The sequence below is a fragment of the Caretta caretta genome, chromosome 4 (assembly GCF_965140235.1).
Source record: "Caretta caretta isolate rCarCar2 chromosome 4, rCarCar1.hap1, whole genome shotgun sequence".
NCBI lineage: Eukaryota > Metazoa > Chordata > Testudines > Cheloniidae > Caretta > Caretta caretta.
The window spans coordinates 75,272,783-75,289,659 of record NC_134209.1 but is presented as its reverse complement, the minus strand read 5'-3'; the positions used below and the strand labels follow the sequence as shown (position 1 = coordinate 75,289,659).

At 41.2% G+C, this 16,877-nt stretch overlaps 1 protein-coding gene across 4 annotated transcripts in view; it reads left to right on the top strand.

Moving 5' to 3' along the window:
* Positions 1 to 16,877, top strand: part of FSTL5 (follistatin like 5) — a 576,686-nt gene that overhangs the window by 479,862 nt on the left and 79,947 nt on the right. For all 4 annotated transcript variants that reach the window (XM_048847574.2, XM_048847577.2, XM_048847576.2 and 1 more), the window contains exon 10: positions 2,072 to 2,206. In XM_048847574.2, coding sequence (XP_048703531.2) covers positions 2,072 to 2,206 — 135 coding nt within the window. The remainder of the gene's footprint in view (positions 1 to 2,071; positions 2,207 to 16,877) is intronic.

Below are 16,877 nucleotides of genomic sequence, written 5' to 3'. Positions count from 1 at the left end.
TTTTTGTGCGCGTGGTGTTTCGCCGTGTGCATGGGGTTTAGGATCTCTGCGCACACGCACATGCGCACAGCTTACAGGGAACAGTGATCTCAGGTCTGTCTGAATGCAGGGTAAATAGCTCATTGAGATCCCTCTGTTCCATGTGCAGAGCTACTTGTTATCCATCCTTCTCTTGGATGATCTGCCACTTTAAGGGACCCTGTGGTGTTAGTCTCCCTCCACAACTCCATTATGTTCAACTTCAAAGGTAGGGCATGGGGCAGTGACTCCTCTAGACAGAGAAGTGTCTGGGGAGTGTGAGAGTGTTGAGTTCCTATCGACAATAATCCAAAGTGCATCTGGGGAAAGAGTACAGATGGGAAGGTAGCAGATAACTCTGTGCAGAGAGTGTTGTATTTACCCTTATAGGTGATCATCCTGAGCTCTCTTAACCACTTCAGCTCCCCCAAGAGACATACCCACTTTCCCCTTGAAGGAGCACTTCATACCATGGAAAAGTTTCCTTCTGCAGGATCACTGTCCATGGGAACATGCCTTCAGGACTCTGACAGCTCACTTGTGCTCTGGAGGGTTGTTTAGGGAGGTTCTCTTCTGACTTTAACATTAGATGTCTAGAGATAAATACAATGAGGAGAATGATCTTTTTTCAAGGAAAACATATTTCATGCCTTCTTACTTAATACACTTTATTAAAAATTAAATTATGGATAATCTTAATATATTTTTCCTGTAACCTGTCTATCCTTTACCCCACAAATCAGCAGTAAAAAAAAATGTAAAGACTGGAACAAAAGAAAAGTGCTCCTTGACAAGCTATATGCCACATCCCTGAGTCCCATTTTGTCCATATACAATTGTAAAGATTGGATTCTTAAACATGGATTCTGAATTTGAGCAGGCACATTTTGCACTTACAGCAGAGTGGCACTCCTATTACAAAAGGGTATTTGCATATGAAAACCAGAAAATTGTACACCTATCTACCCAAGTCCACATACAATTTCTCATTTGTATGCACAAAGATTGATTTTGTGTGTACAAACTTGTGCACAAAACACTATTTGAGTGTACTGTTTCACAAGCATATCTGAAATATAGCCCTGAAATTGTTTCAGAGACAGGTTTCCACAGAATCCTACTATAAAATCCTGTACAAACCTGTCAGCTGCTATTCTGCATTCACTTCCAGATGTAGTAATCGCTATGGCTGTTGTTTTTTTTTTTTTTTTAAGGCAGAATTATCAATTGAAAAGTGTATTAGAGCAATATTGCATATTTGAGAACCGTTTCAGAAAGGTGGATTTTCTTAGACTGATATTTCAAAGGACCCTCAGCCCAGCCTCCTTGAGTAGCATTGCAGAAACTAGGAGCTATATCTGTCTTTCAGCGTGTGGTGTAATTGTGCTTTTGACAGTTTGCATGTGTTTGACTTTTATTGCTGTAAGCACATATGAGTGAATTTTCAAGGGCATTTGTCCACATTTTGCACATATAAACTGTCATCTGCGTGTGCAGTGGCACTCTGATTGGTGAGCAGGAGTGTACGCATGAACAAGAAGTTGGGTTATGCAAATTCGACTCTCTATTTTTCTAACTCAATTATACCAAATTATAAATAAATACAATTAATATAGCATCCCATATGCTAGAAGCTGTTTCTCTTTCAGCTTGAATTGAGCTGAAAATTTACCCCATTATGTTCTATGGAAGCCATGTTATTTTGTGTTGAATCAGTAATACAAGACGCCAGAATGTCAATGATTATATACAGCATAAGTAACAACAGCTAAAGTCTATAGAAGAGGGCATATCAGCACTCAAGCAGGTATCTAATCTGGAACTGATATCTAGATCCAAGCAGCAAGTACAATTGAGATATTCCTGTTCTTTGTGAAATGGTTGATAGTACTACTATACCTTTGGAGTAGTTTGGCATGGCTCAAAAGCATGAACTCAGGAACGAAAGCAGTTTAATTAGGATGAACTGAGATAACTTCCTGAGTGTAATCTGAAAGCACTGTAGCAAAACTGAAATGGTTGTTCACATGGCGTGTTCTCCCTCTGTTTTCAGCAAATGGCAGTGAGGTTCACATTAGCAATGTGCGCTATGAAGATACAGGAGCGTATACTTGTATTGCAAAGAATGAAGCAGGAGTGGATGAAGACATTTCTTCTCTCTTTGTGGAAGATTCTGCTCGGAAGACCCGTATGTATTGGGAAGAAAGTCTATTTCTTATGTTAGCCCTCAGCTATGTGTTAAGAAAATTGATATTGGAAACCACTGTGAAGTTTTAAAGTTTGTATGTCTAGATCAATGGTTCCCAAACTTGTTCCGCCGCTTGTGCAGGGAAAGCCCCTGCCAGGCCGGGCCAGTTTGTTTACCTGCTGCGTCTGCAGGTTCGGCCTATCGCGGCTCCCACTGGCCACGGTTCGCTGCTCCAGGCCAATGGGAGCTCCTGGAAGCGGCGGCCAGTACGTCCCTTGGCCCATGCCGCTTCCCGCAGCCCCCATTGGGCTGGAGCAGCGAACCGCAGGCACTGGCGATTGGCCAAACCTGCGAATGCAGCAGGTAAATAAACCGGCCCAGCCAGGGGCTTTCCCTGCACAAGCAGTGGAACAAGTTTGGGAACCACTGCTCTAGTTAGTAAAGTCTAGTAGATAACAGACTCCAGTGAGTCCGAAGAATTGTAGTCTGTCTCTGCAATCTTGTGCTCTTGTAATTCTCCCTGCATACCCCAACCCTCCCCTAAGCACCTGTTAGCCTGGGGAAATAAGAAACAGCAGTGATGCTAGTCCTATGCCAGCACAGGATTCTACAATGCCAGGAAAATCCTTAGCTGTTACCTTAAGGCAGCTTTAACGGCCCTTTGCAGAACTAGAGTGATACAGAGGAATTGTAGATGCCGAGGATCTTACAATTGGCCTTTATATCAACTGAATAAGAGACATTTCCAAAGAATCCCGACCTGGTTTTACACTAAGCCCCGTTCATGGCGGAACAACTCTGCAAGTTTTATTTAATACCATGCAGATTCCCATTCACTGCAAGTACATCCAGTATAGTTTAATAATGAGTGTCGTGTTAATTCAAGGAATCCCTAGTAACCTGGATGATTATTCAACAATCATAGATATTATAGATGATATATATAAGATTACGGTATTACAGTAAGGTTGTCTGACACTTCTCATTATAAGACCCTATTCTCAGTTGCATATAATTTTACCAAACTTTAAGCATTTGGGCTGAAATTATGCATGAGGGATATCTACCTTGGGCTTTGTGGAGGTTTCGTTTTTGTTGGTTTTGGTTTTTAAACTTCAACCAAAAAGGTTCATCCATTTCTGAGAATGATGCTCTCAGGAAAAATACTTTTATGCACATATTAAATATTTCTGGTCACCTTTGCTATGAGATGCTTTGGAGTAAGGACCTGACATTTGGCAGGAGCTGGTTTTTATGTCAAAGATGTGTCTTTTGCTTTCCCCAGGAAAATTCACCCAAGTTTTGCTAAGTTATAAGCCTTTGAAAAAAATCAGTTAGAATATGTTCTGTCAAGACTTGCTAGGGCTTAACAGCCAATATCTCTGAAGAGTCTGTCTGCACTGTGCACGGTCCAGAAAGTGAAGTTGCTACTCTTGTCCATGCTATGCTATGTCCTGGTACCTAAACTGAGGCAGGAAAGCCTGTTTCTCCTGTGCTCAACCTGCTGGGACCATGCATTGTAGAGGAGGAAGCTCTATGAATCTAATGCAGAGTGGACAGAGCCAGATGGGAGTTGTGAGTAAATAGATTGGGATAAGATGGGTGTGGGGGAAGAGACTGAGGTTGGAGTCTATGCCCACTAGAGAACATTCCCCTCCAGAATCTGGAATGGAACCCAAGACTCCTAAGTCTGACTATTCCACTTCTGTCAGCAAATATCTGTTAAACTCACTGACAAAATGTCTCATCCCAATAGTAGCATGTCCACCCTTCAGGAGTGCCCCCTTGTCTCTGGTCACCATATTTCATGGAGTCCCCCTATTGGGCTCTCCCTTGGATTTGCAATGTTCTTTCTCAGCCTGCATCGTCTCCTGGCTCCCTCTTGGGGTATTGTATGCGGTGGCCCTCCAGCCAAATCACATAAAAGTTTAAGCCCCTTACAGGTCTAAATGAAAATCCAAATAAATCTTATAACTAATAGCCATTCCACGCCTTTCAGACATCACTTGTTCATTCTGCTCAAGGGCTTCCCCTGCAGGAGTCTAACCTGGTCTTGTAGTGTTCTTTCTCTGTTGCTTTCTGTCTGTTAAACCCTAAGCTAAGACTTTTCTCCATCAGAGAGTCCAGTCACCTCTGTTGCCTCTTTCCAACTGAGCTCCATCAGTCTACTTATAAGGCCTAGCTCTGTGTCCTCTGGCCAGAAGGCAATCAGTTAATTACCATCTAGGTGTGGAACATGGGTTCTTTCCTTTGCCTTGCAGGTGCAGGGGGTAAACTCCATCAAAATCTCCCTCTAATACTTGTCCACTTAGAGGATGGCAACCAAATATTTCTATCAGTTGCTCCTTTACCTCAAGTGGCAAAAGTCTGTGTGGTGGATCTAAATGTTCCAACCCAGTGTTCCACAATGGGTGTCATTTTCATAGAATCATGGAAGATTAGGGTTGGAAGCGACCTCAGGAGATCATCTAGTCCAACCCCCTGCTCAAAGCAGGACCAACCCCAACTAAATCATCCCAGCCAGGGCTTCGTCAAGCCTGACCTTAAAAACATCTAAGGATGGAGATTCCACCACCTCCCTAGGTAACCCATTCCAGTGCTTCACCACCCTCCTAGTGAAATATTTTTTCCTAATATCCAACCTAGATCTCCCCCACTGCAACTTAAGACCATTGCTCCTTGTTCTGTCATCTGCCACCACTGAGAACAGCCAAGTTCCATCCTCTTTGGAACTCCACTTCAGGTAGTTGAAGGCTGCTATCAAATCTCCCCTCACTTTTCTCTTCTTCAGACTAAACAAGCCTAGTTCTCTCAGCCTCTCCTCATAAGTCATGTGCCCCAGCCCCCTGATCATTTTTGTTGACCTCCGCTGGACTCTGTCCAATTTGTCAACAGCCTTTCTGTAATGGGGGGCCCAAAACTGGATGCAGTACTCCAGATGTGACCTCACCAGTGCCAAATAGAGGGAATAATCACTTCCCGCGATCTGCTGGCAATGCTCCTACTTTTGCCTCCCAATATGCCATTAGCCTTCTTGGCAACAAGGGCGCACTGCTGACTCATATCCAGCTTCTCATCTAGTCTAATCCCCAGGTCCTTTTCTGCAGAACGGCTGCTTAGCCAGTCAGTCCCCAGCCTATAGCGGTGCATGGGATTCTTCCATCCTAAGTGCAGGACTTTGCACATGTCCTTGTTGAACCTCATCGGATTTCTTTTGGCCCAATCCTCCAATTTGTCTGGACCCTATGCCGTGTGATAGATTTTCTATTTTTGCGGGGTTTTTTTTTTTTTTAAATCTAGGAAAAAGTTGTACACAAAGAACTACATTGAAAGAACATTATTAAGATTGCAAAGTCAAGCACTTAGAAGTTAGGAAATGCAAAGGGATAACCTTAATTCTGGTAACCCTAGCCCAACCCCCTTTTGCACATGCATGTTGATGCAGGTTTTAATTACATTAACACATACTATTTTTTTCACAGAATCCCTGCCTCATTCAGTGCAGAGGATGGTGCTAAAGGCATGCAGCCTTCAATATATTATTGTATCTTCATGATTCAGTGTGTGGCCCCAGGTTTTATTTACTGCAGACTATTCATATCCTGTTCCGAAGACTGAATTAGTAATTTCGTCAGGGGTGTCATCACTATGGTATCTGAGTGTATCACAAACATTAATTGATTTATTTTCAAAACACCCTTGTGTGATGAGGGGGGATATTAAAATAAATTCTTCATGATGCTAAGAATGTACCAAAGGGTGTGAAGGACAATTTAAAGCTCACTTGAACATCCATGATCACAAAGAAATCCTGCATATTAGTTTTGCTGTTGTAGGATTACAAAACGGATACCGTAAACTTTAATTTTTATCAAGGCTGTCGTCTTCAGTTTGAGTAACTGTTAGATTTTCCAGGATCAGGAGGTCACGTTTTAAAGTGATGTATGTGTTTTAAGTAAAGCTTGGGGCCTTTCAACTTTAATGTTCAATATATATCCTTTTTAGGATTTTTTAAACTTAATGTATAATATTTTTTCTATTTTTGATATCTTTATTGCAAACAAAATTAGTATTATTAATATTATTATTTATTATTTTATGCTTAACAACCATGTATATTCGTCTTAATTTATAAAACTGAGAACTAAAGTTAGTCAGAGAAAAATCACTTTAAGTTGTGATATTTATGAGGTCTAAACTCAGAAAAGATTCCCTTTACAAATTCAAAATACTGTTTTCATGAATTATAAAATGATGCGAAGACTTTATAGCAGCTAACTTTATAAGACTTACAATGCAGTCAGGTTCAGTAGCAATATGTTGGGAGCAGTTAGTGTAGACATTTGGGTTTAACTGAAATTTGTAACAGGAGAAAAACAGACTATAAACCTAAATGTTTCTAAGAGGATCCATCTAAGTAAAACAGACTGCTGTATGTTGGGGACAGGGAGTATTATTATCCTATTGTTCAGAGATTCTTAAGATGTTTTTTTTTCTAAAAATCTGTGACTGTATAGGTATGGTTTCAGAGTAGCAGCCGTGCTAGTCTGTATTCACAAAAAGAAAAGGAGTACTTGTGGCACCTTAGAGACTAACAAACTTCAAAAACAGACTCCAAGGAGAGACTGCTGAATTGGAATTAATTTGCAAACTGGATACAATTTACTTAGGCTTGAAGAGAGACTGGGAGTGATGGGTCATTACACAAAGTAAAACTATTTCCCCATGTTTATTTCCCCACCCCCACTGTTCCTCAGAAGTTCTTGTCAACTGCTGGAAGTGACCCACCTTGATTATCCCTATAAAAGGTTTTCCTCTCCCCTCCCCCTCCCCCGGCCCCCGGCTCTCCTGCTGGTAATAGCTCATCTTAAGTGATCACTCTCCTTACAGTGTGTATGGTAACACCCATTGTTTCATGTTCTCTATGTGAATAAATCTCCCCACTGTATTTTCAACTGAATGCATCCAATGAAGTGAGCTTTAGCTCATGAAAGCTCATGCTCAAATAAATTTGTTAGTCTCTAAGGTGTCACAAGTACTCCTTTTCTTTTTGTATAGGTATGGACATTATTGTCCTCAGCTTCTTATACCTCATTACACTTTGAGTGAGTATTTCAAACGTGGGTTCAACAGGCGCTTCCAGAAGATGCACGTGCACTCAAAACCTATATTTGCATGTCCAAATCAGACATATGGGCATATAAATGGAAATGGGTAGTTACTGTTAGCATCCAGTTGTTGTTTTTACATGCACAAATGTTAGCCTGCCTGCACAACTACTGATGTTTTGTAGACACCAGGGTGCACACTTTTTTTGGCTATCATTTCTGTTGTATTCTTATTGAAAAAGATGCACCTTTACAGAATATTTATTTAATTTATATTTGAAGTTAGAGGAGGAGGGCTTTGTCACTAACTTCAGTCTGCTTTTATTCAGACCCCTCCAAGCACTGCATTTTAGAAAAAATTGCTTTACCCTTTTAACAGGGATGAGACTGACACAGCCAGAACCGTCTGGTTAGTTATTTGTTACTTAAATGCAACATTTTTTTTTCAACTATAATCTAATTCCTGCTGCTGAGGCCACAGGTTCTGATCCAAGAATGTCCTCTGGTGAGTGGTGCAAATGTGATTTCATATGATCTCACATAAGCTGTAGCTCTTATATACTACATTCATTATAAATGATTCCACTTTTATTCTCCATTAAGGGAATAAAGTGGACATGTTTATATTCTTAATCTAGGCTTTTTTTTTCTTTCTTACTGAAGCACAGAAACCTCCCTGTTGGAAATGTTATAGTGGAATTCTGCATCAGGAGGGAAGCAACATAGCTCCTCTCCAGCTTGTCAGCTCGCCTGAACTCCCCTGCTTTCTGAGAACAGTATGTCAGAGTATTGGGGAATTCAGAATGCTGATTGGCTGTTGAGGAGGTAATGATTTATAATGAGCATTTCCAGTGTCTATCTGGAGTATAAAGAGTTATAATTGCATTGCATCGCACTTAATAGTACTAACATAATGATCCACTCAACAAACAAAAGTACACAGAGTGTAAATATTTCACTTCTGGAATGACGGGTTGCCTTTCTGCACTGATTCCATCTACTGTTTTTGTATGCGTGTAAAACATTTTGGCAATGAATATAGAATCAGTGTTCCATAATAGATTACATTTGGCCATTTATCTCTGGGATCTCATTTTCAGTCCAACAAAAATGAGTTGCTTAATTTGTATATTAAAGAGTACACACAGTGCTGTGAACATAAACATAAATGCTATCTTCTCACCAGAGCCCTAGAATTATCTCGTGTAAAGAATGAATTCCTTCTTGGACCCACAAAAGGTCTTGGAAAGAACAAGGTCTTGCAGAATATGATAGTAAGGCTTGCATTTTCCTGTGCTTCTGTCATAATGTCATCACTTAGGTTTCATTAGCAAAAATTAGACTCTGAAATTTGCTTTTTTGAAGCCACTGACTGTAAACAAAAATCAGAGCATTTCCTTTATTGTTATATTTTAAATTTGAGATTAGATTGCTGAGATTTAATAGTTTATGGTGTGGTGTGTTAGAGATGAATGTCCTGTTGTTTATAACAGAAAGAGAAATAGAGTGATGGATAGGACCTGTAGTGGATTGTGTGGTGCCTGATGCTAGAAGCAAGAATAAAAGGAAATAAATAGTATGAGGTATGGTTTAGGTAGATCAGTAAGGACGTTATTTATTTTAAAGTTTCTAGCAGGTAGCACAGATATTTGATACATTCCCATTCCTAGGAGACGTCACTACACCTAGATGATAATGATTCATCATCAAGATGGAAATTCAAGATTAAAGTAGATGAAAAACATTGTGAAAGTGCTTTGTCACCCAGAGCTGTTAAATTTATGCCTACATTAAACAATGAGCTGGTGTTCTGTTACATATAGGTAAGATTTTAATAAATTATGGCAATCTCAAGAAAAGTCCAGCCTCTGGTTAGCCTTTGAGCATTATGCAGTATATATTTTTAAAAGAAAACAAAACAAACTTTTAAAAATACATTTTCATGTTAGGATTGTCCCAGAAGCACAATACTTGAATATGCAAGAGCATTTTCTTTCAAACAACATACTTTCAGGGGATTACTATGTCAACATACAAACTCCCTTTTGAATTGAAACTTGATATATTTTACATCTGAGCCCAAGAATTGATACCTTTTTCTTGCCAGATCTGAAAAAAAATGCCATGAGAATTTTTCCAGTTACATACTATTCCGCAAAACATTTATATTATATGCAGAAGTTGCCTGATGCTTCCCATCATTAGACCCTATTTTCATTTGCTGAGCCTTAACCGTTCAGGCTGAAACTTTCCATGATGGTTGTCTGCCTTAGAATGCGTTTTTTGTTCATTTAAGTTTCAACTAATAGATTCAGCCATTTCTGAGAAAAAGGTTTAGGGGAAAATACATTATTTTTGATTATGTTTAAAAAATAGTTTTATTGAGAAGCTTTAGCATATCCACATTTTGGAACAAGGACTGGAATTGGGGGGGAGGGGTGGCACTGGGATATGCCTTTTGCCATCCCAATTAAAATCTGCCCAAATTTGGCCACATTATAAGCCTCCAAATAATCCCAGTTTATACACGGTCAGTAGAGATTTATTAAAGTTTGGCAGCTAAGTTCTCTTCAAATTTTGTCTCTACTGGGCATGCTCCATCCTTAGGGCTGCAGGAACTGAGCAGGACTTTCCCGTAATTGCTTTCTTGGCTGTTGGAGGCCACTGTGGAACTGGTACAGAAACTGAAAGCATAGAGTCTTTCCTTCCTGTACTCAGTGCTCCCCTGCAGGCACCTAGACTGTATGGCAGAGAAGGAGAAAGTAATTGATTGGAATGCAGAGGGAAGAGGAATCCAGGGACAGGGAGAGCGGGTTGCTAGAACCAGGGACTAAAGAGTGTGGGGAAGCAAAGGAGGCAAGGATAGCAGGTGTGCAGGTGTGTGGATAGGGGCAGAGAGTGCGGTTCTGGAGTTATATAGGCATAGAGCTAGAGGATGGCAGGAACGTGGGATTATTAAATGGATAGAAGTCAGGAGAGGATAAGAGGAGCAGCCTGGGGTAATGGGGTCTATAACCATGAGAGCACCCTCCTCCACCTGAAACTGAACCCAGGTGTCCTCACTCTTTATATTCCTCTCTTGTCAGCAAATACTTGTGAAATCAATGGCAGATGTGTGTCTTGTCCACTCTCTAGTATCTGGTCCATATAGAGGATAATTGTGTACTGCTGCTACTAATTACTAAGTAAGCTCAAGTGCTAGAGGTCTATGCTGTGAATATAATGATCTGAATCCTGCCGATGACCCAATCTGGGGCTCAGTGTGGTTCCACATGACAGATTTTGTGGGTTTTTTTAAATTTTTTTTAATTAAGAAATTCTATATAAAAATGTTAGAAATAGCTTGCAAAGCCAAGCACTCAAAAGTTAGGAAATGCTAAGATTAAGTTTACCTGTGTAAACTTAATTCGTCCATCTTTTATGTATGCATTATGATACATGCTATAATGACATGATTATATACTATTTTTTCCAGAGGATCCCTGCCTCATTCAATGTAAAGGATGGACAGTGCTCCACAAATTAATCAGGATTGTGTAGTGAAGGAGGCTGTCGTTTGTAGAACACCTGCCTGATTTGTGGCAGATGTTGAAAGATGTGTGGTGGCAGAGAACTGGAAAAGATAAAGGATGGTCTAATGGTTAAGGCAGTTGTATTCTGTCCTGAAGAAATGGATTCTGTCCCTGTCTCTGCCACGGAGTTCCTGTGTGATGCTGGGGAAATCTCTTAATCCAAACTGCACCGTTGGCAAGTAATAGTGTGTTCCTCATTTTCTGGATACCCAGGTGAGAAACCTCAGGACAGATTTGCAGAGGTGTTGAGCAATCACAACTGCAACTGAAGTCAGTGGGAGCTGTGCACTGAATATATACTGTACTATATAATGCTAAGTACTCTAAAATATCAGGTCCTAAGTGACTCAAGTTGAGCTCACAAAATTAGTGGACAGTTTTGTCCTTTAATCTCTCTGTGCCTGAGTTCCCCATTTGCAAATTGGATTTAATACTGACTGCCACTTAATCTCACAAGACATTTGAAAGTTAAATTCATTAATGTTAGTGAAGCACTCAGATACTATGATGAAAACACCATAGAAACATCCATGAGGAAATTAATAATTTTTATTCAGTTCAGGGATTGGATGGTGTATGTTAAACAAGGCCTAGGGACATACATTGAATATGGAGAAGAAAATAAATATTGAATAGCTGCTGATTCGCTGCATGAGGCTGGGTTTGTGTGGAAAAAATAGTATATGGCCATGAAATTAAAGATTGTATCATAGTGCATACACAGAAGGAGATCACATTAACATTGCATGGGTAATCTTAATTCTGGCATTTCCTAACTTTTGAGTGCTTGAGTTTGCAACCTCTTATTGATGTTTTAGTATAGTTTTGTTAATGTATGTCTATATCAGTGGTTCCCAAACTTGTTCCGCCACTTGTGTAGGGAAAGCTACTGGTGGGCCGGGCCGGTTTGTTTATGTGCCATGTCCGCAGGTTCATCCGATCGCGGCTCCCAGTGGCCACGGTTCGCTGCTCCAGGCCAATGGGAGCTGCTGGAAGTGGCGCAGGCCGAGGGACGTACTGGCTGCCGCTTCCAGCAGCTCCCATTGGCCTGGAGTAGCAAACCACAGCCACTGGGAGCCACAATAGGCCGAACCTGCGGATGCAGTAAGTAAACAAACTGGCGCGGCCCGGCAGGGGCTTTCCCTGCACAAGCAGTGGAACAAGTTTGGAAACGACTGGTCTATATAATCTATATGTATTGTTAGCATACATATGGGAGTTAATTGGTGCATGCAGTTCTGTATATGTACGCAGATTTTGACCTTCAACTAATGGCCCAACCCATTTTGGAAGGAAAATGCCTCTTTAAACGTTAAAATAAAATACTTTACAATTAAAGCAAATTTTTATACACCAAAAATTGGTAAAATTTCTAGCACATATATTCAGTGTTCTTGTCTAACAGTAATCATATTTAAATGTAGACCACTAGCTATATTTTAATTCATTATTTATTCTGTGGACTAAAAAAATAGCACGTGAGGGTGTAGACTTCACTGTGCAAACAAATTCCTGACACCAGTTTTGTTTTAATACAGGAACTACAGCAGGATGCACTCTGACAAGCTTTTAACCATGCAATGATACCAATGAATACATTTTTTCCTTACATCTGAAGCAATCCATTTTGATTTCCTCACAATTTAGAGAGCCAAAACCATTTGAATCATACTTTGTAAATGACATCCAAATGGTCTTGTGGTTAGTGCTCTGTGTGGATTGTGTTTTAGGTCAGCAGAAGACAGGAGCAATAGTGGAAGCAAAGCAAAACCATTCTAAAGCCTATGAAGTCAAAAGGAGTCTTTCTATTCATTTCAGTAGAATTTGGGTCATATGAACATAAGAACAGCCATATTGGGTCAGACCAAAGGTCCATCTAGCCCATTATCCTGTCTTCTGACTGTCTAATGCCAGGTGCTTCAGAGGGAATGCACAGAACAGGTAATCCTCAAGTGATCCATCCCCTGTCATAAGCTCCTTAGTGGTGAATTAAGCAGGCTTTGTGAAAGTTTTGTAACAAAACTGGAAAATGCCTATGGTTACCATAAACTTTTCAGCAAACTTCAAGTAAGATTTTTGACCAGGACCCATTCCCAGCAGGTATTGATCTCCCAAAATATCAGATGTCTCCTTGGATTAGGATGGGAAGCTTGAGCACCATTTCATAGAATCATAGAAACATAGAATATAAGGGTTGGAAGGGACCCCAGAAGGTCATCTAGTCCAACCCCCTGCTCAAAGCAGGACCAAATCCCAGTTAAATCATCCCAGCCAGGGCTTTGTCAAGCCTGACCTTAAAAACCTCTAAGGAAGGAGATTCTACCACCTCCCTAGGTAACGCATTCCAGTGTTTCACCACCCTCTTAGTGAAAAAGTTTTTCCTAATATCCAATCTAAACCTCCCCCACTGCAACTTGAGACCATTACTCCACGTTCTGTCATCTGCTACCATTGAGAACAGTCTAGAGCCATCCTCTTTGGAACCCCCTTTCAGGTAGTTGAAAGCAGCTATCAAATCCCCCCTCATTCTTCTCTTCTGCAGGCTAAACAATCCCAGCTCCCTCAGCCTCTCCTCATAACTCATGTGTTCCAGACCCGTAATCATTTTTGTTGCCCTTCGCTGGACTCTCTCCAATTTATCCACATCCTTCTTGAAGTGTGGGGCCCAAAACTGGACACAGTACCCCAGATGAGGCCTCACCAATGTCAATAGAGGGGAACGATCACGTCCCTCGATCTGCTCGCTATGCCCCTACTTATACATCCCAAAATGCCATTGGCCTTCTTGGCAACAAGGGCACACTGCTGACTCATATCCAGCTTCTCGTCCACTGTCACCCCTAGGTCCTTTTCTGCAGAACTGCTGCCTAGCCATTCGGTCCCTAGTCTGTAGCTGTGCATTGGGTTCTTCCGTCCTAAGTGCAGGACCCTGCACTTATCCTTATTGAACCTCATCAGATTTCTTTTGGCCCAATCCTCCAATTTGTCTAGGTCCTTCTGTATCCTATCCCTCCCCTCCAGCGTATCTACCACTCCTCCCAGTTTAGTATCATCCGCAAATTTGCTGAGAGTGCAATCCACACCATCCTCCAGATCATTTATGAAGATATTGAACAAAACCGGCCCCAGGACTGACCCTTGGGGCACTCCACTTGATACCGGCTGCCAACTAGACATGGAACCATTGATAACTACCCGTTGAGCCCGACAATCTAGCCAGCTTTCTACCCACCTTATAGTGCATTCTTCCAGCCCATACTTCCTTAACTTGCTGACAAGAATACTGTGGGAGACCGTGTCAAAAGCTTTGCTAAAGTCAAGAAACAATACATCCACTGCTTTCCCTTCATCCACAGAACCAGTAATCTCATCATAAAAGGCGATTAGATTAGTCAGGCATGACCTTCCCTTGGTGAATCCATGCTGGCTGTTCCTGATCACTTTCCTCTCATGCAAGTGCTTCAGGATTTATTCTTTGAGGACCTGCTCCATGATTTTTCCAGGGACTGAGGTGAGGCTGACTGGCCTGTAGTTCCCAGGATCCTCCTTCTTCCCTTTTTTAAAGATTGGCACTACATTAGCCTTTTTCCAGTCATCCGGGACTTCCCCCGTTCGCCACGAGTTTTCAAAGATAATGGCCAATGGCTCTGCAATCACAGCCGCCAATTCCTTCAGCACTCTCGGATGCAACTCGTCTGGCCCCATGGACTTGTGCACGTCCAGCTTTTCTAAATAGTCCCTAACCACCTCTATCTCCACAGAGGGCTGGCCATCTCTTCCCCATTTTGCGATGCCCAGCGCAGCAGTCTGGGAGCTGACCTTGTTAGTGAAAACAGAGGCAAAAAAAGCATTGAGTACATTAGCTTTTTCCACATCCTCTGTCACTAGGTTGCCTCCCTCATTCAGTAAGGGGCCCACACTTTCCTTGGCTTTCTTCTTGTTGCCAACATACCTGAAGAAACCCTTCTTGTTACTCTTGACATCTCTGGCTAGCTGCAGCTCCAGGTGCGATTTGGCCCTCCTGATATCATTCCTACATGCCCGAGCAATATTTTTATACTCTTCCCTGGTCATATGTCCAATCTTCCACTTCTTGTAAGCCTCTTTTTTATGTTTAAGATCCGCTAGGATTTCACCATTAAGCCAAGCTGGTCGCCTGCCATATTTACTATTCTTTCGACTCATCGGGATGGTTTGTCCCTGTAACCTCAACAGGGATTCCTTGAAATAAGCCAGCTCTCCTGGACTCCTTTCCCCTTCAAGTTAGTCCCCCAGGGGATCCTGGCCATCCGTTCCCTGAGGGAGTCGAAGTCTGCTTTCCTGAAGTCCAGGGTTCGTATCCTGCTGCTTACCTTTCTTCCCTGCGTCAGGATCCTGAACTCAACCAACTCATGGTCACTGCCTCCCAGATTCCCATCCACTTTTGCTTCCCCCACTAATTCTACCCGGTTTGTGAGCAGCAGGTCAAGAAAAGCGCCCCCCCTAGTTGCCTATCACCTCTAGTGTCTTTAGCCTATCACCTCTAGTATTTAGCCTATCACCTCTAGTGTCTTTTGCATACTTATTGTGGATAGGAAGATCAGGGCTAGTTTCATCAGTTTCACAATAAAAGCAATGAAACCTGTTGGCTTTCCACTTCTATCTTATTTTGTTTGGCATCTCAAATTCAAATGAACTCAATACTCAGAGTGAAACTGTAACCACTTAGAGTTCAAGGCTAGAAGGGACCATTTGATCAAGTCTGACCTCCTGTATATCACAGGAAATCAAACAGCAGTCATGGCTGTTCAAGCCCAGTGCCTTGTGGTTAGCTAAAGCATATTCTCCAGAAAGGCATCAAGTCTTCATCTGAAGACATCAAGAGATGGAGAATCCACCACTGTCCTTAGTAGTTTGTTCCAATGGTTAACCATACTGACTGTTAAAAAAAATTGTGCCTAATTGCTAATTTAAATTTCTTTGGATTTACATTCCATCCATTGGTTCTTGTTATGTCTTTCTATGCTAGATTAAGGAGACTTTTAGCTCAGGTGTTTTCTCCGCATGGAGATATTTATACACTGTAATCAAGTCACCTTGTCTCTATGATAAGATGCGTGGATTGAGTTCTGTAAGTCTTTCGCTATCTGGCATTTTCCCTAGCTCTCAAATGATTTTTGTGGTCCATTTTTGCACCTTCTCCAGTTTTTCAACATCCTTTCTAAAATGTGGACACCAAAAGTGTACACAATATTTTGGGATCAGTCTCTTCAATACAGTATACAGAGATAAAATCACTTCCTTATCCTACTCTCACTGCTCCCTTGTTTACATTACTTAGGATTGCATTAGCCCGTTTTGCTACAGCATCCCACTGGGAGGTGATGTTGAGTTGCTTGCCTGTTATGAATCATTGCTTTCCAGGTTAAAGTCCCCTGTTCTGTAAGCATGGCCTGCATCCCTTGTTCCTAGATGTATAATTTTGCATTTGACTATATTAGAACATATTTTCTTTAAATGGGCCCAGTTTAACAAGCAATCAAGATTGTGCAATATGAATGCCTTGTTTTTATCATTATTTGTCACTCTGCCAATCTTTATGGAACACCCCTAGAAATACCCCCATTTGATGATGATTCCTCATTGACAACTACTTTACTACTTTTTGAGTTCTCTCTGTTATCCAGTTCTTATTCCATTTAAAGTGTGCCTTTTGATATATTGTAGAGTGCTAATATTTTAATCAGAATGCTGTGCAATACTAAGTCAATGTATTACAACTTTGTAGTACCTTTATCAGCCAAACTTCCAATCTCCTCAGAGAATGAAATCAGATTTCTTCGATAAAACCTATTTGCTTTAAAACCTATGTTGACTGGCATGAATTATAGTCCTATCCTTTCATTCTTTATCAATTAAATCTCTTATCAGTTTTTGCATTATTTTGGTTGGGATTATGTCAGGCTGACTGGTGTATTGTTACTTAGGTCATCTCTCTTGCTCTTTTTGAAT